We start from the raw sequence: 27,801 nt of genomic DNA on the forward strand, positions 1-27,801 counted from the left end.
AGTCGGACATGACTGAAGCAACTTAGCAGCAGCAGCAGAAAAACATGTGAAAATGATATAATCAAGGAGGGACATCTTTATCTTTTAAGGTTGGCAGGGTTCTTTTATTTTATCACATTGCAGGATTTCTCTTTCACATTACTAGTATCACTTAAAGGGCCTACTATGTTGAGGCACCTAAAATACAAAAATGAAAAAATATCTCACTTTAAGACATAGTTTAACTTGAAAACTAACTGCGACCATTCTCAGAAACTTCAGTGCTAGGGGATGCTCAAAATGTCAGAACAGAATGGAGGAAGTTAGATTTCTCTTTATATACATAGATATTTAAACCATATTATACCACTATTTTTAAAAACATCTATCATAAATCTATGATCCTTCGTGAATATGATCATATTCAACTAAAACTATTAGCGTTATCAGTTGTTAATCCAATTTTAATTTTCCTTGGCACTTATTTCTAAACGGAATTCTCTCTTTTCAGGCAAAATGTCAGTTATATCAGAAGACAAGGAAGACATCTCAGGAAATCCTTTACTTTTGGTTTCTCAAGTCAGACCAATGGAACTAGGTAGGTATGGTACAGGCTGCTCAAAAATATAATGAAAATGATCTACATCAAATTGGAAAGTAAGAATGATATCAAATCTGAGAAAATGGGTGATTTTTTCCTGGTAGAAATACTTTGGAAATATTAGCTTCAAATCCCCAGTCTTTATGCTTTAAATACAGTAAGGAATCTGATAGCCAAAATTACACATAGTAAGTGTGGTACTTAATATTTAATGAGCATATGACTTCAGCTATCCTGGAGGCTAAGAAAAGTGGACCTTTACATTTGAAAAGTAAATAATATAAAATCCATAATGAAGTCAAGGATGATTTTATTCAACAAAAAGTCAACATAAGTCCCATTCTTGCTTATAAATTCTTACTGAAAGTTAATGCAAGTGAGGAAAAGTGCTCACTTGATTTAAGATGAAAAAATCTTAAACTTAAAACATCTTTAAAAATTTTTTAAATAAGAACATCTCAAAATTAAATTAACATTTAAGATGAAAACCATCTTAAAACAAAGACATTAAATACAGCACAAAATAAGGCACCTCAGTACCCAGATAAATACTATGGTATTTTTTTTTAATGACTAATGTTATAGATGCTGAGGTCCAAACCACCTTTTTATTAAACATGAAATCTGAGTAAAATAATATGGTTGTGAAATATCCACTATAATGTCAAGAAATGACATTATCATAAAATGAGTTGCAAAACTGTGCAGAGATCTAACACAAAGTTATTAAAGGATTTATAACTAAGTGGATACATTCTGTCTAATGCATTATGAAATTTCTGGCACATTTCTTTTCATTAAAAGGATATAATACTTCTCTTAAAATGGCATTTGGTCTTTAACCAATCGGACATTTTTTATTTTCACAAAGAGTTAAGAAGCACTGATTATTAATGTGCTTCTTCTAAGCCCTTCATTCATGAATAGTCTTGGCTCTCAATCTTGAACTGCACACTAGAATCACAATCTGGGGATAAAGGATGGGGGCAGTAGTTTATAAAGGCTTCCCCAGGAGATTCTAACATGGAGCACATGGAAATCATTAGATACAGAAAAGGCATAGGGAGGAGATAAATTGCTCACACTTATGGAAAAATTGTCTTCAACAAGCTGTTTTATACATAATTATATTGCTTTAAAGAAGTAAATATTATAAAATTATATATTCAACTTTCACTATACACTATATAATGTGGGACATTAATCCCACATACTAAAGGAGCAGAATGGAAGAGAAAGAAATGCTAAAGAAAGATGATCAAGATGTAACTAATTAAAAACACAACTTTATTAAAGTCAGTCACCATCACAATAAGGAACAGATTCACGTTCTGTACTTTGATTTCCCAGCTAGTTTAAGACAAAAGCTATATTACAATTTGCATTCCATCTCCCATAGAGAAAATTACTTTCTTTAGTAATGTTGCATCCAGTTATTTATCTTGTCTGATATATGTAACCCATATATCTCTTTCCCTCCCCACCCAATACAGGTGACTCTACGGCAATAATGGAACCCCCTAATAATCCAACTGTCATTCCAACTGTAGCAAATGAAGGAGGAAAACACTGGACTGTGCCAGAAGTCAGGGCTCTAATAGGCATCTGGTCTGATCAAGGAATACAACAACAACTAGAGGGAACAATGAGAAATAAAAGGATATTTGAACAAATTGCTGCCAAGCTTCAGAAACTTGGAATAGAGAGAGATTGGAAGCAGTGCCGAACAAAGTACAAAAACTTAAAACATGAATACAAGATTGTAAGAACGGCTAGAGACCTAGGAATGGCTAAAAGCATGAAATTTTTTACTGAGCTGGATGCTATTCTGGGACATAAGAAAACAGAAAACTCACAACAGGAATCCCAAGATGAAGAGCAAGCCACAGGATGTGCCCATGTAAAGATGGAAGAGGATCAGACAGGTAGGAAAGCAAAGAAAAGTAATCTGAACATCATGCTACCTTATTAAAAAATGTCAATAACCTGAATATAGTCTAAGGTAAATGGCAGCTCACTCCAGTAGTCTGGCCTGGAAAATCCCATGGACGGAGGAGCCTGGTGGGCTGCAGTCCATGGGGTCGCTAAGAGTCGGACACGACTTCACTTTCACTTTTCACTTTCATGCATTGGAGAAGGAAATGGCAACCCACTCTAGTACTCTTGCCTGGAAAACCCCATGAATGGAGGAGCCTGGTGGGTTGCCATCTATGGGGTCACACAGAGTTGGACACAACTGAAGCGACTTAGCAGCAGCAGTCTAAGGTAAATAGGTTTTACTAAATGAGATTCAACAAGCTAACTGCTCAATTTATCATGAAACAGATTTCATGCAAATTTGATCAGAACACAGAATGGTACAGAGTTACACAAAACAAGGAAAGAAAATTGGATTTCTAGAAGTTTAAAAAGACCAATGTTACAGAAGCAAAAATAAAATTCTTGATGGCAGAAATTTAAAAAAAATTTTTTTCATATCTGTTGTGGTAAAATTGTGAGTAAACAGAAAAAGTGCATTGAAAAACTCAGAAAAATACAAAACCTGTGAGAATGTGAGTTCTCCTAGGACACATCATAAAATTCTTCAAAATGAGTTTAACCTAAAGAATTGAGATGCAATATACACAAAGACATGACTGCATGAAATAAACTGCATGAGTTCTAGGCCAGGAGTCAGGAAATACAAGTTCTACCTCAGTCTCTGTGGAACTCTGAACTCAGGAGTACCTCCTTCAGACTTGCTATGTAAAATGGTGGAATGGAAGAGATGTCATTAAAGACCTCGAGTGGCCACAATGTTTCTAGATCTTAATATCAGCCTTAAATGATACAGTCTTGTCTTTTTATTTGTATTCTTAATTGGCAGATAATTACAATATGATGATAGTTTCTGCCATACATCAACATGAATGAAGTCCTAATTCCTAAAAGTATGAGTGGGAAAAGAGGGAAATGACAAAGAGTTAGGATTGGGAAATGGTGGTGAGAAATTCTAAAATGTTTCACTAGTAGACAAGGAAAGAAACTGGTCTGCTAGAGAACTATACATCTCCCCCATGGAAATTAAAATGTAAAATAACTAGTGATCAAGTAGCCCAAAAGCAATGGCATGATTGTGTTCATGCAGTAACTACTGGAGATGCACGTGAGCATAATCTTGTCAGTTTTATGTCAACACCTAGCTAGAGACTGATAACACCAGATGTTTAGTGACCTAAGACTAAAATATGTTTAAGGATGGGGAATCTAACTACAGAAAAATAAACAACCACAGTTTTTAGTATCAAGTCTACTCTAAAAGGGAAAATACTATATTAGAGCTTAAAATATAGTTCTAAAAATAAAAAAACACACCACCATATATCCCACTGTATTTATACAGTTATTGCTGGAGATGCAGCTGAAGATGACTTGGTCAGTAATATGTCAGAAGACCTAAGAGAGACAGTTATGAGACAAAGCCCTTGCACAGGTAAAACAAGATTCTTGTTTTTATGTGTGTGTGTATGTAATGAAATACATGTTATTATAAGATGCTGCTACAGACTCAATTGTGTCACTCCCAAGCTCATATGTTGAAACCCTAATCCCCACTGTTACTACATTTGGAGATGGGGCCTTTGGGAGAAAATTAGATTTAGATGAGGTCATAAGGGTGAGGCCTACAGTATTATGATGGTTTAATATACTTATATACATTGGGCTTCCCAGGTGGCTAAGTGGTAAAGAAACCGCCTGCCAGTGCAGCAGAGGCAAAAGACATCGGTTTGATCCCTAGGTCAAGAAGATTCCCTGGAGGAGGGCAGGGAAACTGACTCCAGTATTCTTGCCTGGAAAAATCTCAATCAGAGGAGCCTGGCGGGTTACAGTCCATAGTGTTGCAAAGAGTTGGACATGACTGAATGCACACACACCCATTATATACATCATATAATAGCTGCAACATCTAACATGTTATTATAAGAACATATACAAGCATGTTATAACATTATACAGTATTGTTGGATAATATGCACATTTCCAAAATGCAGAAATGGAAGGTGGAAATTATTAATGACAGTGAAGTTCCCTGTGGCTGCTGTTCGTAGTAGCATCGGCATCACCTAGGACTCATTCAGAATGCAAATTCTTGGGCCCCCTCCAGAACCAGAAATGTGGGGTGAGTTCCAGCAGTCCAATATGTATTTAAGGTGATTCTGATACATGTTGAAGTTTGAGAACCACTGCCCTGTGATATAGGGCACTTAGGGAATGCAGAGTGTGCTTCCTCTCTGATAGTTTGCCTTTTAGACAAAATTGAGGGAAGAGGGGTGACCAAGCTCCTAAGCAGAAGCCTAGCCATCATAGACCTTGTGCTAGTCTTTCAGTCCAAAGCTTCATGCAGCACTGAAAAGTTTAAAAACCAATTCTGATCCAAAAACCAGGTGCCCCACAGTCTTGGCAAACTTCACATTAAAAAGCTCAATGGAAGGAAAGGAAAGCGGCTAGAACACTCAGTGACAGGTGAAAATGGAGAGAAATTAAGGAGACTAACCAAACAGGAATGTGCAGCTGACTAGTGGGACAAAAAAGGTAAACAAAACTCTGTGCTCCTAAGGATTCTAAAGGAATAACTGCAATGACCCTTTGTCATTGGAAGTTAAAATCAGATTACCACATACAGTGTTTAATAAGAAAGATTTCCATGAAAAAAAGTTTTAAAACTTTAGAATATTTTTTATGATTTTTAAATCTGAAAAAAATTTTAAAGATTTTTCAAAAAAATTCAGAAGATTAAAGCTCATTAGTCCTCTGGAGAACTCACTTAAATACACAGCACCTCAGTATAACTTCTTTTATGTAAAAGGAAAATATTAAGCCAGATGTAAACTGACAGGTTTTAAAAAATGGTACGTTTACATGGTAGTATGGAATATATCTAGAAAATATGAAATAGGATGTTTACAGTCATTTTAGAAATAATGGTATTTTAAACTTTCAAATGAATATAAAAGTAAAGGTATAAAACCACATAGATCCCAGCAGCTAAATATGTAAGAAAACACTTTATATATACTTCATGATCTGTAAATTGCTAGTCCACTACTTGGAAGACTACTATGTTAAGCTTAAAGACATGGATATCTATCTTTAGGAAAAAATCAGGCCAATAGGCAGAGGTCGGCTCATTTTGTTTTTATGTGCTTAGTTGCTCCGTCATGTCTGACTCTTTGTGACCCCATGGACTGTAGCCTGCCAGGCTCCTCTGTCCATGAGGATTCTCTAGGCAAGAATACTAGAGTGGGTTGCCATGCCCTCCTCCAGGAGATCTTCCCAACCCAGGGATCGAACCCAGGTCTCTCTCATTGCAGATGGATTCTTTACCATCTGAGCCACCAGGGAAGCCCATTTTGTTTTTACAGATTTTACTAATAAATATTGTTATCGGAGTTGTCATTGCTCCATATTGTTAACCTTCACACTTGGTCATAAAACTGATCTCCCCAAAAGTAACACTTTACTATCTTAAAAGTATACTAAGCTGCTGCTTCTTTTTGTTGTTGTTATTTCAAGTAAAAATCCAGCTAGAGCTGTGGACCCCCACATTCCGGATAACTAATTAGTTTCCAACTTAGAACCCCTGGAGATTTTGGTTTAGTATTATGTTGTAGAGTGGATTCAAGCTCCTATATTTTTAGAGAAGATCATCAAGCATAGCCAAGGTGTCATGATTTTAGAGAATAAGACCAGCAGAGGGCTGAAAAGAGTAACACATTAGATTCAATTTGATTCCAGTCAGGAGAAAATTACCTACTTCGAGTAAATTATCACTTAAAAAATGTATGACCAATGAAATATGAAGAAGCTAATCACTGAGAATTATCATAGAACACTTAGGCTCTATTACAATAAGTAAAAGGAAATGATATCTTGGTATCTCTAATTTTCTTGAAGAGATCTCTAGTCTTTCTCATTCCATTGTTTTCCTCCGTTTCTTTGCAAAGTGAAGGCTTTCTTATCTCTCCTTGCTTTTCTTTGGAACTGTCCACTCAGATGGGTATATCTTTCCCTTTCTCCTCTGCCTTTCTCTTCTCTTCTTTTCTCAGCTATTTGTAAGGTCTCCTCAGACTACCATTTTGCCTTCTTGCAAATTTTTTATTTTGGGAAGGTTTGATCCCAGCCTCCTGTACAATGTTAGAAACCTCCATCCATTGTTCTTGAGGCACTCTGGCTATCAGATCTAATCCCTTGAATCTATTTGTCACTTCCACTGTATAATCATAAGGGATATGACTTACATCATACCCAAATGGCCTAGTGCATTTCCCTACTTTCTTCAATTTAAGTCTGAATTTTGCAATAAGCAGCACATAATCTGAGCCACAGTCAACTCCTGGTCTTGTTTTTGCTGACTGTATAGAGCTTCTCCATCTTTGGCTGCAAATATAATCAAGCTGATTTCAGTGTTGACCATCCAGTAACGTCCATGTGTAGAGCCATCTCTTGTGTTGTTGGAAGAATGTGTTTGCTACAATCAGTGAGTTCTCTTGGCAAAACTCTGTTAGCCTTTGCCCTGCTTCAATCTGTACTCCAAGGCCAAACTTGCCTGTTACTCCAGGTATTTCTTGACTTCCTACTTTTGCATTCCAATCCTCTATGATGAAAAGGACATCTTTTTTTGATGTTAGTTCTAGAAAGTCTTGTAGGTCTTCATAGAACCATTCAACTTCAGCTTCTTTGGCTTTAGTGGCTGGGGCATAGACTTGGACTTCTGTGATGTTGAATAGCTTGTGCTGGAAATGAACTGAGATCATTCTGTCATTTTTGTGATTGCACCCAAGTACTGCATTTTGAACTCTTTCGCTGACTATGAGGACTAATCCATTTCTTCTAAGGGATTCTTGCCCACAGTAGTAGACGTAATAGTTATCTGAATTAAATTTGCCCATTTGTTCACTGATTTTTCAATTCCTAATTGATTCCTAAAATCTATTCCTAAAATGATTTAAATGAGGTAGAATACTTCAATACCTTGGTAATCAGGCCAAAGTCACTGCTTTCTAGTATAAGACAGTCACAGGTAGATCAACTCTGGCTCCAAGCGGTGGTTTGTTGTTCAGTCACTAAGTCATGTCTGACTCTTTGCAACCCCAGAGATGGGCACATATATTCTATTAGAGGCCGCCCTTATCATCAGTCCAAAAATCCTATGTGAAAGGCTACATGGCTCTTTTAAGAATAATCAAAAGGAAAAGAGTTTTATTTTCCTTTTGGCTGTAGTATAATGTATTTACAAAACGAAAATATTCACTATCCTGGCAATTTAACAAAAATTAGCAACATGATGGCCAGCAGAGGGCATTCAAGTATCTATTGTTAGTATCTCAGTTGTGCCAAGCATCTTGTTTTCTCCAATTCATTTATTTCTTTTAATAGACTGAAGATTCGTCTGTAGTTTTCTTTAAAATGGAATATTTAATTACTTCTGTATATTTTGCATACATTTGAATAATCTTAGGAGTAAAACTGTGCTCACTTTGAAACCCCATGGACTGTGGCCCGCCAAGCTACTCTGTCTATGGGGTTTTCCAGGCAAAAATGCTGGAGTGGGTTGCCATTTCCTCTTCCAGGGGATCTTCCTGACCCAGGGATTGAACCTGCGTCTCCTGCATGGCAGGAGATTCTTTACCACTGAGTTACCCAGGATGCCCAGCAGTAAAATTATTATATAAATTAATGTACCTTAGTCATATGAAACAACGTTGAGAACTTTTAAAAAATTAAAAAGCTCAGACATAGGTAAGCTGATAAATTTAAACAGTCTACTTGTTAATTTAAAAAGTATAATTTCTATAATTCTTACTGTTTATACTTTAATAATCTTTTAAAAAGCTGTGACAAAATAAAGCTAATGGCTGGTCTTTGCCCCTAGCTCCTGGCACAGAGTTTCAAAACCTTTGGAATTTCTAGTGGTACAAGTGTCTTTTTGTTTTTTGTCTTAACGAGAGAACTTAGTACATACTGCAAGTGCACACACACACATTCATAGATGAGTACAAACAAGATTCCTAAATCATAGTGGGGGATTGTACCAATGTGCCTTTGAATTAACAGAATATTATGGTTTATAAAATGGTAGTCACTAAGTCATGTCCAACTCTTTGCAACCCCATGAACTGTAACAAGACTCCTCTGTCCATGGGATTTTCCAGGCAAGAATACTGTAGTTTGTTGCCATTTCCTTCTCCAGGGATCGAGGCCATGTCTCCTGCATTGGCAGATGGATTCTTTACCACTGAGCCATCATGGAAGGCAAAGTGTAGAAGGGATCGTTATTATTTCTTACAATTCTATGTGAATCTATAATTATCTCAATAAAAATTTCAATTAAAAGACAAACAGTAGATTAGGGACCCCCCAGTTGATGAAGCACAAGCTGGAATCAGGATTGCCGGGAGAAATATCAATAATCTCAGCTATGCAGATGATACCACCCTTAAGGCAGAAAGTGAAGAAGAACTGAAGAGCCTCTTGATGAAAGTGAAAGAGGTGAAAAAGTTGACTTAAAACTCAACATTCAGAAAACGAAGATCATGGCATCCGGTCCCATCACTTCATGGCAAATAGATGGGGAAACAATGGAAACAGTGACAGACTTTATTTTTCTGGGCTCCAAAAATCACTGCAGATGGTGACTGCAGCCATGAAATTAAAACACACTTGCTCCTTGGAAGAAAAGCTATGACAAACCTAGACAGCATATTAAAAAGCAGAGGTATTACTTTGCCAACAAAGGTCCGTCTAGTCAAAGCTATGGTTTTTCCAGTAGTCATGTATGGATGTGAGAGTTGGACTATAAAGAAAAGCTGAGCGCCAAAGAATTAGTGCTTTTGAACTGTGGTGTTGAAGACTCTTGAGAGTCCCCTGGACTGCAAGGAGATCCAACCAGTCCATCCTAAAGGAAATCAGTCCTGAATATTCACTGGAAGGACTAATGCTGAAGCTGAAACTCCAATACTTTGGCCACCTGATGGGAAGAACGGACTCATTTGAAAAGACCCTGATGCTGGGAAAGATTGAAGGCAGGAAAAGCGGACGACAGAGGATGAGATGGTTGGATGGCATCACCAACTCAATGGACAAAAGTTTGAGCAAGCTCCGGGAGTTGGTGATGGACAGGGAAGCCTGGCGTGCTGCAGTCCATGGGCTTGCGAAGAGTTGGACACAACTGAGCTACTGAACTGAACTGAACTGATATGGCTCTAGACTACAACCTGTCATTTGAAGTCTTGATAGTGCTAGAAGCTAAACTTCGTCCTAGTCTCCTGGTCCAAACATGTCCTCCATAAGAAGATGAGGTCCTACCCTGATGTACATCTTCACACACCCACTGCGGCAATATGCTTATAGCCCTCTGTCTATACTTTTGCCTGAAGGTTATTAACATAAACCATTGTCTAATTGCAGAATAATCATTGCAAGTAACTATACAGACACCTATACTTAATAACATAGAATTCTTAAAAAATTTTCCAGTGTATAGGGAAGTACAGCTGAGACAAAAGAACACTACCATAACATTGTGATACTTCAACATAGCAATCCAACATACATATATGAGGAGGAGCTTTCCCCAAATTACCAACAGTGGGGTTGTAAACATCCTGAACATATACGGGTCCAACAGGACAAATTCCTGTTACATTTACCATGCTAAGCATTTTAAGTTCCTTAAAATGTTAATCACTGTCTGCTTAATACCTCAGTATGAAGACTGCTAAAACCACTTTAGAGTCTTTTGTTCTTTTACATGTATTGCAATAAGGATTATTCTGAGTTACAATGAGGACTGAATGAAAAAAACAGCTGTAAGAGCTCTTTGCCAAGCATTAAAATGTAACAGTGAAAGCTGTTAAGCAAATTAGGTCACAAAGCACTTTCATACTTTCAAACCAAGCTTCTTGCCTTGTGACTTTTAAGGCAGACTACTTTCCAACATTGTGTTGGTGGTGAATCCTCTAAGGCCATCTTCAAATCTGGTTCAAGATGGCAAATGTTCTTGGCTTTGAGGTTACACTTTTGATGCTGGGATCCAGACTTACTGCGTTTTCAGTGCAGTCTTCACCTGCCGAAGTACATTAGGGTTCTGTGAACAACACTGAAGTTACTGCTCTCTTTGTTTTCTGACAGAGGAAGACACTGCAAGTAATGCCTCAGATGAGGTGGGTGGCCCCACAGCACCACATGGTATCCCTGGGTCAGGTAAGAGATCTAAATTGTTGAATTTTAAATGTACTTTTGATTTTTAAAGTCTAATATATACCAGTTGAAGTAGTTATAGGGAAGATGTCTACTATAGATGATCCAAAATGCCTCATTATATTGAATACCTGAGTTGGTAGAGTATATGGCAGGGGAGTAAAGAAATGTCTATTCCTACTTCTTACTAAAAAAAAAAAATCTGTAAATACCGAGACACTCTGTATTCATAAATATGCAATCAAGGATACCTGTTGATGAAAAGCAGCTAAATTATTCTCACTAATATTGGGGGTTAATCTGTCTTATTTTAAAATATTTGAATATGAATGTATGAAAAAAATTTTGATCCTCATATTGAAATTCTCAATGCTTTACATCAGTCCAGTTTGCTTTAAATGAATGATACTGAAATACAGAATGTATCTCAGAATGTATCTAAGTTTGAATAACTGTGAATCATATTGATTCATAGGAAATCATATTCCTTTGGAAGATGCTAAAAGTCATTTACAGATTATAATAGTGAGTGACACAGGCTGGAAAACACTGGTGTGACAAGGAGGTCAGAGCACTTATAAACATATGGTCTCATGAAAAAATTAAGCAAATGCTTGAAGGGGCCACAAGAAACAAAGAAATATTTGAGGAAATTGCCAGAAGATGAATGCAGTTTGGAATAGACAAAGAGACTGAACACTTTACCCTCTGAGCCACCAGGGAAGCCCAAACAATATCATACCAAATACAAAAATTTTAAATTATGAATACAGAGTTTTTCAAAAGAAAAATGTCAACCCTCAAAGAAAAATGAGATTTTATGAAGTTGATGGCCTCCTAAGACAACCATCTCTCAGAACTGCCAAATGGAAACAAGGTTACTATGTAACCTTGGAATTAGACTTTTTAAAGTGAAAATTCTATAAACTTTCCTCTTTGCATTTAACTTAGCAAAAAATTCAATAATAAATTCCTAATACTATTTTATGTTCAAATGGTTCCCTAAATTATTATAAACCACATACCTATTAAGTGAAGAATTTCAATTTCTTTTCAAGTCTTTCCTAAAGATTTAGCAAAAATTAGTACCAAAATCTGGAGAAGGCAATGGCAACCCACTCCAGTGTTCTTGCCTTGAGAATCCCAGGGACAGGGGAGCCTGGTGGGCTGCTGTCTATGGGGTCGCACAGAGTCGGACACGACTGAAGTGACTTAGCAGCAGCAGCAGCAATACCAAAATATTCCTAATTCTTAAACTCTTTCATCTGTCCAATCACTTAAATATTCTAACTGTAGTATATTTGAATGCTTGAAAACTAATGCACTTTTAGACGATGTCATATAATGACTCTTTTCCTGTGTTCTCTTCTTTAAGAATTATTTGAAAATCATACCAAAAACCCAAGAACTTTGAGCATCAAGAGAAAAGCACTTGAAGATGGTAAGAGTCTGAGATATGCCAACTTTTCCCACGTTAAAACTTCTGTAGCTTTTTCCTGATAGATGTTTATTCTTGTCCTTGACAAATCAAGACTATTGTTTGAGCTGTGTGAGAGCAAGAAATGCTGACAAATTATTTCTTTCATAGCTTATTAAGAGTGAAAGTAACAAAGTAAACAGAAACTTTCCCACCTCAAATTTCTACACTTTTCTGTGATTGCCATTAGAATACTAGGATGTAAAAGGAAAACCCCCACAAACTAGTAAGTTCTGAATTTTGCTTTTCTCCAAAGGTAACTAACAATGGCCATAACTTTTTAGTAATTCTACAAAAACCGAGAAGCCAGCTAATTATGAAGCTGTCATTCCAAACTGACCTATTATAAGTAACAGAAAAGGTTACTTATAATGTGGGTGCATGCTAAGTGTCTTCAGTCATGTCTGACTCTGTGTGACCCTATGGACTGTAGCCCACCAGGCTCCTCTGTCAATGGGATTCTCCAGGCAAGAATACTGGAGTGGATTGCCATGCTCTCCTCCAGGGGATCTTCCTGACCCAGGGATCAAACCTGTGTCTCTTACATCTCCTACACTGGCAGGCAATGTCTTTACCACTAGCACCACCTGGGAAGCCCAACCTAATATAATATAGCATAAAGAAAAACACAGAATATAAGAAAAGGCACTGGTCTGAGAAACAGAAAACCTAATTTTTCTAGTTTCTCTTTACCCTTAAAATTCAACATGGAGCAAATGACCGCGTCTCTCTAGATTGCTAAGATAATCCAACTTTAGCATTTTATAGATTTATAATTGATCTAATTGTCTTGAGTTCACATAAATAGTTGAAGACGTCAGTTTTTACAAAGTAAAGACACCTGTGCACCTACCACTCAAATCAAGATATAAAACACTACCAGCACCCTAAAGACCCCCCCCCACTTCATTAATTATCCTGTTAGCCCCCATGCGTCCATGCTAAGTCGCTTCAGTTGTGTCTGACTCTATGTGACCCTATCAACTGCAGCCTGCCAGGCTCCTCTGTCCATGGAATTCTCCAGGCAAGAATATTGGAGGGGGTTTCCATGCCCTCCTCCAGGGGATCTTCCCAACTCAGGCACCAAACCTGCATGTCTTACATCTCCTGCATTGACAGGTGGGTTCTTTACCACTAGCAGCACCTGGGAAGCCTGTGAGCCCTCGTAAAAGTTATCAGTGTTCATTACCATAGGCTAGTTTTATTAACAGAATCATACAATTGTCTTTTCCTTTAGTATGTATTTTGTAATGTCAAGCTTCTTTCACACAGCATTGTTTGAGAGTCATCCATGATTTTACTTGCAGCAGGAGTTTGTTCTTTTTTACTGCAATAGAATATTCCATAATAGGAACATACATCTCTCTACCTTCTCTATCCAATGTTCCCAGATTGGGGCTACTAAGAATAATGTTGCTATACAAACTCCTGTGCATGTCTCCCAATAAACATATGTATGCATCTCTGTTAAGTACACACCCAGGAGTGGGATGCAGGGTCACAGGGTATGCATATATCCAGGTAGTGTTCTAAGCACGTTATATATTAATACATTTAATCCCTACTACAACTCTATGAGGTAAGTGATACCATTATCCCCATTTACAGAGGAGGAAATGGAGGCATGAACAAGTCTGCTCTGTTGGACCAGTTGCTCTACTGCCTCTCTGTGGGGGCAGGGACCATCAGCCTCGTGTAGTACAGAATTCCCAGTGTCAACCACAGGGGCTTGCATACACACAGGAAGAGCTCAACAAATATTTTTCGAATAAAGTATTAAAAAATAGCAGGACTCCACTGTTCCCCAACCCTGCCCAACAACACTTATATCTCATGAAAGCTGAAAATTTTATTCTCCATTTTTTGACATAAATTACAAATCAGATGAGTTGCCTCATGTTTTCCTTCTCTCAATGCCCTTTAATGGATGTACGACTGAAAAGGGAAACTGCTAAGGATTAACCACACAAAAGTATCCTTCCCAATGCACTGAATTTGTGCACCGGACCTTTAAAATATACACGTCTAGCCCAAGAGGTGAGAAACAGAGTCAGAAATTAGGAGACTTTCCCAAGATCAAACTATTACTAGGAAACCTGGTAGACTTCAAGTCTTCTGTTAAAGAGGCTGTTCCCAACACTCGCCAGATGGACAAATCAGTAGTACCTTAAGATCCTTTGGGGGTAAGTCACTTTTCCAACTAAGGGAATGTAAAACACTAGAGGAATATAACATGTTTGGCTATTATTTCTAAGAGATAAAAATCAAAAAAGTTAACCCCAGCCTTAATATGGCAATTCAAAGCAAGTTCTCTGATAATCTACTCCTTGGTTTCCCAACAAACTAAATGAAGACAACTGGGAACAAATTCCATAGGTTTGTCTGAGTGCATCCCTGCCCTCTACCTCCCAAGTGCCTTTCTAGTGATTCGTTATATACTTTTTGCAGAACCAGCATCCGTATCTCTTAAGAAAACTGCTTCTGAGACGGCTGCAAATCAGTTTTCTCAAAGAACAACAGAACCAAAAGATTCTTCAGAATATTTTTGCAGTCAGGAGACTCCCTACGTGACCCAACTTCATCAGGTAAATGTCATAAATTTTTAGAAAAGGTATGAAAATGTTTCCCAGTTGTAGGGTTAAATTCCTAACACAGGAAAATGATAATTCACTTGAAGGGCATTTTCATCCCCTAACTAACTAAGGAAAGGCTAACTAGGTGATTCATGTGGTAAATGTCTGAAATTTTAGTAATTCCTTTTATGGAATCTTCAAATATGTCCATGTCATTCTAGTCTCCATTAACTGTGAGAGATCTTTAAAGATAAAGATCTCTAATTTACAATGGGGTGTATGGTTTGTTCCAACCTGCAAACCTCAGAACTCATTGATGTTTTCAGGCCCAAAAAAGTACTTGATTATATTTATCTGGCATGAACAAGCACACACAGACAGCTTTATAGCTGAAGAGGACAACCAATTAGCTTAACACTGAAAATTGCCCCTTGACAGAAAGCAGAGCAATGGTATAAATCTGCAAATAGCCAGACTACTAAAAAAGAAGGACTTCTGGATGAACCCATCTGGATTAAGCATCCAGTGCATGACTATCTAGTAATTGATATTCCATTTGTTTTTATACATAAAATACATAACACCACAACATTCAGGGGTTCTGTCATCCCTGACACTAAATATCTATGCCTAAGAGAGAACCAAAAACCATGCAAAAGTGATAGACATTTTAGTTTCTAGAACCTTCTGCAACAGACCACCACCTGCCAATGTACACTGTATATAACTAATTCTATACTAAATTATAACAACCTATCTAGGCTTCAAATTTTGACATTCCTTGATTTACTGTCAAATGAAAACATTTTTTGAAAATTTATTGAAGTACAGTTGACTTACAATGTTAATTTCTGCTGTATAGCAAAGTGATTCAGCTATATTTATAACAAACATTCTTTTTCATATTCTTTTCCATTATGGTATCACAAGATATGTAACATAGTGTCCTGTGCTATACAGGAGGACCATGTTGTTATCCATTCTATTAAAAACATTCTTTCTTAATCTTTCACCCCTACAGCAGCAGATTTCATCTTCTAGATATAAAGAAGTTTTATATTCTTAGAATCAGTTCCCCTAATGTGTGAGGACTTTTGCTAATTTAAAACTGTGAATTGGATAGGATTATGGGCAAGAACCAGTGCTCTCAAAGAATCTTAATGATTCTATGCCTGCTGCTGCTGCTGCTAAGTAACTTCAGTCATGTCCGACTCTGTGTGACCCCAGAGACGGCAACCCACCAGGCTCCCCCGTCTCTGGGATTCTCCAGGCAAGAACACTGGAGTGGGTTGCCATTTCCTTCTCCAACCATGAAAGTGAAAAGTGAAAGCGAAGTCGCTCAGTCGTGTCTGACTCTTAGTGACCCCATGGACTGCAGTCTACCAAGCTCCTCCATCCATGGGATTTTCCAGGCAAGAGTATTAGAGTGGGGTGCCATTGCCTTCTCCAGATCCTATGCCTACACAAGGCAAATTTAAATGGTTTTCCACTTATACCTTTCTTCTCCAGAAGCTATTGAGTTTTTTGCCACTATTACTGAAAGTATCACAAGGTCAATCTTCAACACCACAGTTTAGCAAATACTTGCTCTGTCAAATAAGCAGCCTGATAGAATCCATTTAGTTTTCTCTATCATCAAGTAGTAATCACATTTTTATTGCCCTTCAGTTCAGTTCAGTTCCGTCGCTCAGTTGTGTCCGACTCTGTGACCCCATGAACCACAGCACGCCAGGCCGCCCTGTCCATCACCACTCCCGGAGTCCACCCAAACCCATGTCCATTGTGTCGGTGATACCATCCAACCATCTCATCCTCTGTCGTCCCCTTCTCCTGCCCTCAATCTTTCCCAGCATCAGAGTCTTTTCAAACGAGTCAGCTCTCCACATCAGGTGGCCAAATGATCTCCACATCATTCTTGCCCTTAGCTTGTATCAATATTATCTAATTTCATTAATTCTTTCAATTAAAAGCAACTGTAGAAAGGTGCATATAATTAGGAATAAAGTTATTCATAAAAAAAAATCACCCTCCTTTTCTTTACACACACATTTAAATAGGAGATCTTGGGGATGAACTTTCTGAGTTAACTAAAAAAGTAAATAGTTAAAAAAAAACCTCAAGGTCAGTTTCCTATCTCCCTCACAGACCACCAGGCAACTCTAAAGATCCCTTGTGTTTGTACACCTCTTCCCATGATAGGATATCCAAAATAACTTCTCTGAAGAATGTTATAAACTCATGGTGTTATGGAGTACCATATGAATAGCTTTTAGTTTTTCCTTGGATTATATATATAATCCTTAAATAACATAAATGTATTTTAAAATAAGATCTCTATTATGGTCAACCCACAATTATCCAAAATTAATTCAAATTAAAAATATTCTTTTTGATTCATCCTAGAATTCTAAATTACTCTCAGCTTTTAGTAAACAAGGAATATAACTCAAACCCAACTATTCTGGATCCTGAAAAAAGCAAAAAGCCTACTTCTACTTTAAGTTTGGTGGAGGGAAAGCAAATCATTCGGAATGCATTTATACATATTTCTCCCATATTGCTGATAAGTGCTTATCACCAAGTTCCTTAACTGTTGTAGAAGTTGTTGCTGAGGTATCCTCTTATAGAAACTGTAATACTTTCAGTGATGTCAGACTTAGGTTTATATTTCTTACCCTTAAGAAAACTGTTTATATTAAAACTTAGTTCAGTTAGTAGGAAATGGAAAGATCACAGAAGCAAAGTTATTTTTTAACTCAAAGGATCTATCAGTTTTTCAAAGTCAGTGTGTATCTTGTCATACAGGCTCTCTCCCTCTTTTAAAGAAGGGAATTGTTTTGGCATTTCCTTACTACTAATCTTTTCATTCATTATCTAAAATGTTTATCAAAGAATTTTTTGCACATTCACTATTCCTCCGTGATTGGACTATTATCTGTTGGAATTCATGAGATCTAGAACCGGTAGTTCCTTTTGAACATCAACCGATTCAGCTTCCCCGGGTTTGAATCCTTACGTTCCCATAGCTATGACTTCGTTCAAATACACCATCTGCCCAATAGCTCTGCTCTTGCAAACAAAAGCCTGTGGTGGTTGCACGCTCCCCGCGAAACCTCAAAGTGTATTGTAGGTCCAGGACTAGCAAACACCCCACACAGTTCAATCACAAGAACAGCTTCAGGCTCTGGGAGATCAAAACGCGCAAGCAAACGAGGAAGAACCCCGACTGGGCTAGTCCAGCCGACTGGAGCCTTACAATCTGGTCAGATCCAGGAAGGGTGCACTACACCCGGAGCGCGGAAAGCCCCTAAAGACCGTTAAGGGTGGCGGGGGACAGGCTTAAGTCCAGGGAGACAAGAGAGCCCCGGCGCACGCCTTGGCAATCTGGTGGATGCCACAGGAAGGTACCAGTCCAGGTAAGAGAGAGGTCCGGCCCCTGGTCCTCAGGCGCCCGCGAGATCGCCAACTCCGGCCGCGGGAAGCGGATCGGGCAGATGGAGAACAGGAGCCGCCATCCCCACCCCTCACCCAGTCGCTCACCGGTGCTGCAGCCCCACGAGTCCCAGAGTGATCACATGTGGCACGTCTAGCTGCGTGGGCCACTCTCCTGAGGCGATGCACCCGAACACGCCACATTCCTCTCGGATCCCTAACTCCTCCAGCTCCATGTCGCCGCCGAAAGCACGTGGTGGGACCCGCCGCCGCGGCAGGGGTCTAAGCACCAACCAGTAGACTGTTCGGCCTGCAAGCCTCCGAAGCTCCGGCCGGGGAAATCCGCTTCCTTCGCAGCAGCTCGACCCTCGCTACTGCGGCGGCGCGTGCTTTCCCCTAAGTGAGAGGGATTTGTCGCCCCCCGCCCCCGCCACTCTGCCCCGCCCCTCCGGGCCCGCCAATGAGCGAGGACGGAGGGCGAGGCCCGGGGGTTGAGGGGAGGAGTCACGGGCTCTGTGGGGGTGGAGCTAGCCCTCCCCCTGAGCCCTGAGGGAGGATAATTTTTCCGCAAGTGCAACTCTCCGTTATTTTCTAGCACCCAAGACGGAGGTAATGGAACTAACGGGGTTAATGTCATTTCTCTCCCAGAGGATATACACTTTGTATGTCCCTCCTCATATGCTTTCCCCTAAGCCGTCACTACTTGGTATGCTCCAACTTCTGAGCCGCTCTCTCTGGCGAGGAGGGGGCCGGGTCAGCGAGCGGCAGTAAAGTGGGGAAGGGCCGCCAGTGCGCGCCATTTCTCCTCTTTCCAGGAACTGCGCCCGCGCGGGGCGGGGCGGGGGGGGGCCCGCGTCGTTGCGCCTGCGCGGCGGGAAGCCTTGCTCCGGAGTCCAAGTTCCTCTCGGTAGGTTAGGGACCCCCGATGTTCCGGGGCCGCGGCGATGTTCGAAGAGACCCGGAGGGGGCGCTATGAGTCACGCGGCCCTGCCAGGGGCGTGTCTGTGGGCGGTGCCTCGCTCCCCCGCCGCGTGAGCCTGTGTGATCTCTCTTCTTTTTCCAGAGTCCTGCGTCTCTTCCCAACGCGGCCGAAACCCCCAGACCACTCCGGACAATGGCGGCAGTCGAAGGTGAGTTAATTGGCGTCCGCAGGAGTTGGGACTCCACAGTCTTCCCACCTCTCTCACGCTGGCCTGTGCGCTCTCCCTGGCTCCCCACGGCATCCTTCCCCGGACTGTGCCCAGTCTCCTTGCACCCGCTTCTCTAGGCCACTGCGCGGGCACGTGGCCCTGATGCTGCAGAGCAGTGCGTTGGAAACAAAGCGCTCCGGGGCCTCCGAACTTTTTGTAACATCCAGAACTTCTCATGGAATGAGGAAAAGGCGCAAAGGGTCATTGGAACGAGAGATGGCCAGAAGCTAGAGAGATACCTGCAAATTACGTTTGCAATCAATAGGTATTGCAAAACAAACGCAGGAACATCTAATGTTGATTCCCGAAACCAAAGTCTTGCTTTTCCCTTTAGGTTAATAATAACCTGTTTCAGAAAGTTAATAACTGAACCTTCTGAAAAATTTTCTATTTCCTGTCGAGACTTTGTTTTTAGCCATTTTATGCCAATGACAGTTTAAAAGTGAAGTGAAAGTGAAGCCGCTCAGTCGTGTCCGACTCTTTTCAAAACCACCAAGCAAAAAAAGTTTCTTGCTTCACTTTGCAGTTATCATGTTACATATTTATAATCGCTTTGTTCAGGCGTGATGAGGATCCTCAGGAAAGATAGTTTGTGCTATTTTTACTGATAAACTGTATCCAAAGTAGTACCATTTCAACGCATAATCAATATAAAAATTGTGATTTTTGCGAGTTTTTAAAAAAATATTGAAATCCACTGTGTATTTTACACTTACATCATCTCAATTTGGAGTAGCCACATTTCAAATGTTTCGTAGGCACCTGTGGCTAGTGGCTGTCCTTTATTGGACAGCACCATCTTAGAGGTTCTTATCTCTTGGCGGAAGTTCTGTAGCTTTCAGTACTCTTAAATTTCAATTCCGTGTATTATTCTCAGTCCTCATCAGCCTCTTCTGAATTCATCTATGAATTTATAGCAAGCATTTTGGCACTGGTAGCAATTGTCTTCTATGATGTTATTTCTATTAATGGATAGAAAAGCAATTAGGTAATAAATAATGATTCAGGGGATTCCCTAATGGCCCAGTGGTTAGAACTCCATACTTCCATTGCAGGGGGCAGTTTGGCAAACTAAGATTCCACAAGCCACAGTGGTATGGCCATAAATAAAGAAATGCCGATTCAACTAAATTGAGAGGGAATAGCATTGGGTACAGACTTCTAACCTAGGCACCATCGTTAACTTTCCATATTTCCCATATTGATTCAATTGTTATTAAAACTTTTACCTTTTAAATAGCTTGAGTCTGATCCCACTTCTTTTTTCTTTAGCCCAGGTTATTTGTCACCTGGCTTGCTGCTGCAGCATCCTAACTGGCCTGTCATTCGGTAGTTTTCTTCCACCCACCCCTGCCTCATCTCATTCTCCACACAGCAGCCATAATGGTCTTTGTAACAGACATCTGCCATTTTACTGCTGTGGTTAAGCTTTATGGTTGTTCTTAGGATAAGGTCTAAACTCAACCAGCATGGCTTGTGAGACCTGAAGGATGAGTAGTGGAATGGAAGGGGAGGAAACAGTGTTTGGGGCCTTCAGAAGAGCATGTCAGAAGCCTGAGAGGAGGATTTAGAGATTACAGAAGTTAGGGTTCTCAGTTCAGTTTAGTCACTCAGTAGTGTCCAACTCTTTGCAACCCCATGGACTGCAGCATGCCAAGCCTCCCTGTCCATCTCCAATGCCTGGAGTTTACTCAAACCCATGTCTGTTGAGTCGGTGATGCCATCCAACCATCTCATCTTCTGTCGTCCCCTTCTCGGGCCTTCAATCTTTCCCAGCATCAGGGTCTTTTCCAATGAGTCAGCTCTTCACATCAGGTGGCCAAAGTATTGGAGTTTCAGCATCAGTCCTTCCAATGAACATTCAGGACTGATTTCCCTTAGGATGGACTGATTGGATCTCCTTGCAGTCCAAAGGACTCTGAAGAGTCTACTCCAACACCACAGTTCAAAAGCATCGATTGTTCCGTGCCCAGCTTTTCTTTATAGTCCAACTCTCATATCCATACATGACCACTGGAAAAAAACCATAGCTTTGACTAGACTGACCTTTGTTAGCAAAGTAACGTCTCTGTTTTTTAATATGCTGTCTAAGTTGGTCATAACTTTTCTTCCAGGGAGCAAGTGTCTTCTAATTTCAAGGCTGCAGTCACCATCTGCAGTGATTTTGGAGCCCAGAAAAATAAAGTCTGACACTGTTTCCCCGTCTATTTCCCATGAAGTGATGCGACCAGATGCCATGATCTTAGTTTTTTGAATGTTGAGCTTTAAGCCAACTTTTTCACTCTCCCCTTTCACTTTCATCAAGAGGCTCTTTAGTTCTTCTTCACTTTCTGCCATAAGGGTGGTGTCATCTGCATATCTGAGGTTATTGATATTTCTCCTGACAGTCTTGATTTTAGCTTGTGCTTCATCCATCCCAGCGTTTCTCATGATGTACTCTGCATATAAGTTAAATAAGCAGGGTGACAATATACAGCCTTGACATAACTCCTTTCTTGATTTGGAACCAGTCTGTTGTTCCATGTCCAGTTCCTCTCGACTTCTAAGCTGCTGCCCCCAGCCCCTTCTCTGCCCGGCACGAGTGTACACACACGCAGTGTTGCAAATTTGCTGAAGTTCTGCCATGCACTCTCACCCCCTGGTCTTCATTCACTGCCACTCCCTACCCCTTGACCGTTCCTCAGATCTCAGCCTAACCCTCACTTTGTTCTAGATGATAGAGGTTAGGTTAAGTGGTCCTGCTGTGAACCTGTGATCCCGTAGTCTGTGTATTTCTCACATTATATTTATTATGATGGTTAATTTCAGCTTCTCTCAGACTCTGGCCTCTTGAGAGCAGGAACGTGGTTTACTGTCACATCCTTAGTACCTGGCACATGGACACTGAAAAATTGCAGATGCTGAGAATAAGTCAGTGTTTTGGAAGAATGAGGGGTGGTGATTTCTCCTCTTGGAAATTTTAAGTCCTTAAACTTCCATTATCCCTGATCTTCAACAAAGTCATTCTAATGACCAAAGTCTACTTTTCTTTAAGTCTGATGACTTGCATCAATTGGATGCTCTTGTCCTTACTTCTCACAGTTTTCTATAACTGTTAGTGAGGAGAGGGGTTCAAGGGTGGGGGGTAGGGAAGCAGGGAAGCAGGATTGGAAAATAGAAGTGCTTCCAGGTCGGTTGACTGCAGTGGATGGAGGTGGCTCCTCTTGCACATTGACTTGAAATCAAGAAGACCATCTGGCTGAACTTGCCCATTTTGCTTGCCATGGAAACAGAAATCGGGAAAAATAGAGCATTTTTCCTCCTGCAAGCTATTTTAGTTAATTGTATTATGAGTGTATATATGAAATTACTAGTGTTGTCACATTAATTTTAATGTATCTTAACTAATTCTACTTCAGTTCTACTGTGAGAGACAAATTGACAATGGAAAGACCACAACATACCATTAGATGTCAGGAGACTTAAGGTTTTTTTCTGGCTCTGCCATTTCTTAACTATGTGGCATCTACCTTTTTGGTACTTAGTTTCCTAATCTGTATGATAATTTGCATAATTGTAATTCTTGACAGAATTGTATGGATGAAGTGTGATGATGCATTGAAAATACTTTGTAGGGTATAAGGATCTATGCAGATGAGTTAATTTTTTATTAAAATTATTTGATTGCTCTGTATGCATACTGATTCATCATTCTAGATAATTTAATCTGCTCAATTATCTTTTACATGATATTTCCTCAAATCTGATGTTTCCATTTTATTTCCACAGTACTGAAGATTGGTAAGAAACTCTATGAGGGTAAAACAAAAGAAGTCTATGAATTGTTGGATAGTCCAGGAAGAGTCCTCCTGCAGTCCAAGGACCAGATTACAGCAGGAAACGCAGCCAGAAAGAATCACCTTGAAGGAAAAGCTGCAATCTCAAATAAAATTACCAGCTGTATTTTTCAGTTGTTACAAGAAGCAGGTGAGTGGCTCTCCCAGTAGCCTCCCTCTTTGTGGTCTCTCTCACGTATACTTACCGGTCCTTTTTATTGAGAAATAACATTATTTGGGCTAATAAGATGTTGATTACCAGTAGATTTTTTTTTTCCGGTTGTTTTAGGAAGCAGGTAAGTGACTCACCGGAGAAGGCAATGGTACCCCACTCCAGTACTCTTGCCTGGAAAGTCCCATGGACGGAGGAGCCTAGTAGGTTGCAGTCCATGGGGTCTCTAGGAGTCGGACACAACTGAGAGTGACTTCACTTTCACTTTTCACTTTCATGCATTGGAGAAGGCAATGGCAACCCACTCCAGTGTTCTTGCCTGGAGAATCCCAGGGACGGGGGAGCCTGGTGGGCTGCCGTCTCTGGGGTCGCACAGAGTCGGACACGACTGAAGTGACTTAGCAGCAGCAACAGCAAGTGACTCACCTGTCACACACACCACTCCGATCTCTTTAAGGAGGTTATTTGGATTAACAACGTGTTTGGGGATGCCTCACATGCTACACTTATTTAAATTAAACCAGAAATTTAAATACCACTGTAACACTTTACTTGGTTTGGAATTACTAAGTAGTATCATTTAGTTGAGAGGAATTTGAACAGTTTGCTACAGTTTTTGTCTGGAATGTATATCTTCTCTGCAGCTTTCCTCTCCTAGGACATCTTAGGAAAGGCTTACCTATGAAGGAACTTAAGAAACTTAACCTGTGAAAGAAGCATATTCTGGTGTTTGGCAGCTCTGATTGGTGAATTTAATCCCTAAAATTCTGTGTGCATAAATTTGCTCTGCCCCTTGGAGATAATACAGAATTTCAAATCCCTCTTCCACTTGAAAGCCCTGAAAAGTAATTGAAGACTACAACCACACCTTCTCATCCTGCCATTCCCCACGTGAGGGATTTGGACTAGATCAAGATCTCCAGGGTTAACCTCCTACTCTAAAACTGAGTAAAGACTGTTTCCAATAGTGAAATCTATTCGAAAGATGAAATCCAGAACAAAACATTCTGTGAAGGGCAATTGGAGTGAAATAAACAAGTTAAATACTTTCCATCAGCATGGAATAGGTTCTTGAGTACTTTTGTCTTTTCCAAAGTACCCTGTTCCCCATTTTTAATTACTGTGACAAAAAAATATGTTTAATTGCCAACCCATCATCCATATCATAAATCGCTCTATACATTGAAGGTAAAAATATTACATAATTTTAAAGCACTTCCTTCAGTTCTTAAATAATGCAACCCAGGATTTTTACTTCAAGGTTTCCTTGAGTGGTGGTTTTCCAGTAACTGAGTAGATTTCTAGAGAGAGCATCAAACTAGTGTTAGGTTCCTCTTGCAGTACAGATAAGTGATCCTTTGATCTTTTTTTAACCTCACAAGTTACCCCCTCCCCATACATGCTAAAATTTTTTATAGTTGCTTAACGCTATAAGTTGTTGACAATATAACTAGCTTCTGTGTCCCCATAGTAGTATGTAGCTATGGGATTAAAGCAGTGGAAGATAAGTACAGGCCCGAGTTCTTTTATTTGCTTATTTAATAAGGCACCATTCAGTGTACTTGCCAGGGCTTCAGGAGGGTGAATTAGGGTGATGCAGTTTGACTCTGAAAGGCCTGCATCCAGCTGGGAAAGTTGGTCACACAAATGAAGCACTCCAGCAATTATCTGTTTAGCACACTGAACATACCTACAAGTTACCTGGTTCACAGAAAGTGTGGAAAGGTGCTTTCCAGATTTTATATACTGTGAAATTAAGGCAAATCTAAAAGTTTTTAAAATTCATATCAGATTGTTAGTTTTAGGGTACAGATTAAGAGTTCTTTTAAGCCTTATTTATGCAATTTTTACTTGCTAATAGTTAAATGCTATGTCTAGTTGACTGTCAGTGGTCGTTTAAAACTGCTTTCTTTATAACCATGGATATATTCCAAATTAAGGTATTTCTGGATATTTGAATGAGAAAAGCACCAAAATGAGAATCAGTAAATCAGGATTCTATTTTTCTCTTTGTCACTCATGAACAAACTGTAAAAGACTACACAAATAATAGGTATAGATATAGGAAATAACACTGTACATGCTATATAGTGAAATAACACTTATACAGGAATTTTGAAGTTCCTAGATTTAGTCTCTGTACTTTAAAATCAAAATTTAACCTTTTATGTTTCAGTTCTTGCACAAAAACCCACTGTGGTTACATTTAGATGTGATAGTAGTGATATGACTAATAGTCTCACAGTTGTTAAACCACAGTTGGGGAGCTTGGAACCTTAATACAGAGATGGTGCCGGGATTAGCTGGGCTGATTAGCTGTCGTACTTGGATGTTGTAATTCATAATGTGAAGTGACGTTTACATTTTCTTAGTAGTCTTGATAGGAGTTTTGAATTTTGTAAACAACTGAGACTAATGGGGGAAGTTCTTTTGTGTATGTGTTAGAAGCAGTCATTATACCATCCAAACTAAATCCCTTTTTCTTAGAAGCAGGTGTTTTTTGTAAGAATACCATAAGTTGATTCTATGTAGTTTTGATTCCCTTAGATACAGGGGAGGACTTTCCTCTGCGTAATGGTAACTATTGTTTATATTTAAGCAATAGATTTTGATACTAGTCTGTAAAGCTTGATAGACAGTGAGTAAATATGACTACTGGGTAAAAAGAGCTCTTAGACCTAGTTATGTAGTTATCACCTCAAGTCAAGGATTGATTTAAATTCCTGACTGCCCATGAGCCCAATCATTTGTTAAAGATTAAAGTGGCCTAAGTATTTTACATACACTTTTAACATTCTTTCCCAGAGTTCCTGTCTACATAGTATATAACAGTTTATACTTTTCCCTATTTTAATTGAATCTTCCTGGTCAAACCCAGAGGGAATACAAAGAAAACCGTACAGGTTTCAGAACTGGATAGTGCATTTTAGGTCCAGGCTCCATTACTTACTAGCAGCATGACCTCGCTATTAAATTATTTCTGTGAGCCTCTACTTCTTTCACTGTAAAATGTGAATGATAGCAGCTAGTTCAAAAATTTTATGTATGGTTAAATGAGATAACATGTAAAAAACACTTAGCATGATGCAGGGTTTCCATAAATGTAGGTTCCCTTCACCTGTGGATACTCAACATACATAGGTAAGATCAAAGATCTTCAATCCTTTGATGATAAAAATTTGATCTTATTAGAGGTTTAAATTGGGATTGGAGGTACTAATATATATCATAGCCTAAAGATGAGCATAATTATGTTAAACCCATGCAGGTTTCCCGGAGATATTTTAATTCACATTAGTGTGATGATATAATAACACCTCTAGGAGAGTACAGCATAAAGCAGCCTACAGAGAGCGTACATACTACTGAGTCTCAGTGTTGCCTGTTTCTTGGGAAGATCATCACACCTTATTAGGTATTATGAGGATTAAGCAAAAAGAAACCGAATTTATAGTGCCTGACCTAAGGTAGGTCATGCAAACTGGTAAAATATACACACATAAGATTTACCACGGTAACTGCTTTTAAGTGTACAATTCACTGATGTTTAAGTATGTTGACAGTGTTGTGCAACCCATTGCCACTATCAATTTCCAGAACTTTTTCGTCATTCCAGACTGAAACTCTGATCCATTAAACAATAATCTCCCCTGGTAACCTCTGTCCTACTTTCTGTCTCTTGAATTTGCCTACTTTAGGTATCTCCTATAAGTAGAATTATAGTTTTAACCTTTACTTAACTTAGCATAATGTTTTCACGAATCATCCGTGTTGTAGCATGTATCAGAAAGTCCTCCTTTTTGTAACTGAGTAGTAAGTCATTGTGTGTAAACTACATTTTGTCTGTCCACTCCACTTATCTCTTGTTGGACACTCTGGTCCTTTTCTCCCTTCTGGTTACTGTTAATACCCAAAACATCCTGAACATAGTGAACAGTGGTGTTCGGATACCTGCTTGAATCCCTGCTTTCAGTCCTTTTGTGTATATGTGGAATTGCTGCAACATACAGCTTATGATATATTGTAACTGTTATTAGAGAAGTTATTTTCCAAGTAGCCCGAGTCCCAAACATCACAAGGCAGCTGTTTATCTTAGTTTCCCAGTAACAGTTTGAGAAAGAGAGAAGAGAGGAAGGACAAATATTTTCTTTGCGCTTAGCCACATTGGTCACTGTGTTCCTGCTGGTATCTGTTGAATGCCTTTTTCAAGGATTATTTACTTTAAATATTAAGAGAAAAATGCTGTCCAAAATTTAGGGCTATATCTGATTGTGATAAATTAGTATTTTACAAGGCCCATATAATACTGAGCCAATGAATGTG

At 39.4% G+C, this 27,801-nt stretch overlaps 2 protein-coding genes across 4 annotated transcripts in view; one reads left to right on the forward strand and one right to left on the reverse strand.

The window, feature by feature from the left end:
* Positions 1-18,712, reverse strand: part of PPAT (phosphoribosyl pyrophosphate amidotransferase) — a 38,260-nt gene extending 19,548 nt beyond the window's left edge. The window contains exon 1 of the mRNA XM_040238267.1: positions 18,410-18,712. Coding sequence (XP_040094201.1) covers positions 18,410-18,537 — 128 coding nt within the window. The 5' untranslated portion in view covers positions 18,538-18,712. The remainder of the gene's footprint in view (positions 1-18,409) is intronic.
* The window catches only part of LOC120862146 (multifunctional protein ADE2), a 40,091-nt gene that overhangs the window by 4,197 nt on the left and 8,093 nt on the right, over positions 1-27,801 (forward strand). Inside the window, exons 2-8 of one of the 3 annotated variants that reach the window (XM_040238263.1) lie at positions 491-577; positions 2,074-2,505; positions 10,751-10,822; positions 12,195-12,260; positions 14,745-14,881; positions 19,365-19,431; positions 23,260-23,457. In XM_040238263.1, the coding sequence (XP_040094197.1) occupies positions 491-577; positions 2,074-2,505; positions 10,751-10,822; positions 12,195-12,260; positions 14,745-14,881; positions 19,365-19,431; positions 23,260-23,457 (1,059 nt within the window). Of the gene's footprint in view, positions 1-490; positions 578-2,073; positions 2,506-10,750; positions 10,823-12,194; positions 12,261-14,744; positions 14,882-18,810; positions 18,911-19,072; positions 19,209-19,364; positions 19,432-23,259; positions 23,458-27,801 lie in introns of those variants that run through there. The other 2 variants (XM_040238264.1, XM_040238265.1) reach the window with 2 other exon arrangements.

The sequence above is a fragment of the Oryx dammah genome, unplaced genomic scaffold, assembly GCF_014754425.2.
Source record: "Oryx dammah isolate SB20612 unplaced genomic scaffold, SCBI_Odam_1.1 HiC_scaffold_3, whole genome shotgun sequence".
NCBI lineage: Eukaryota > Metazoa > Chordata > Mammalia > Artiodactyla > Bovidae > Oryx > Oryx dammah.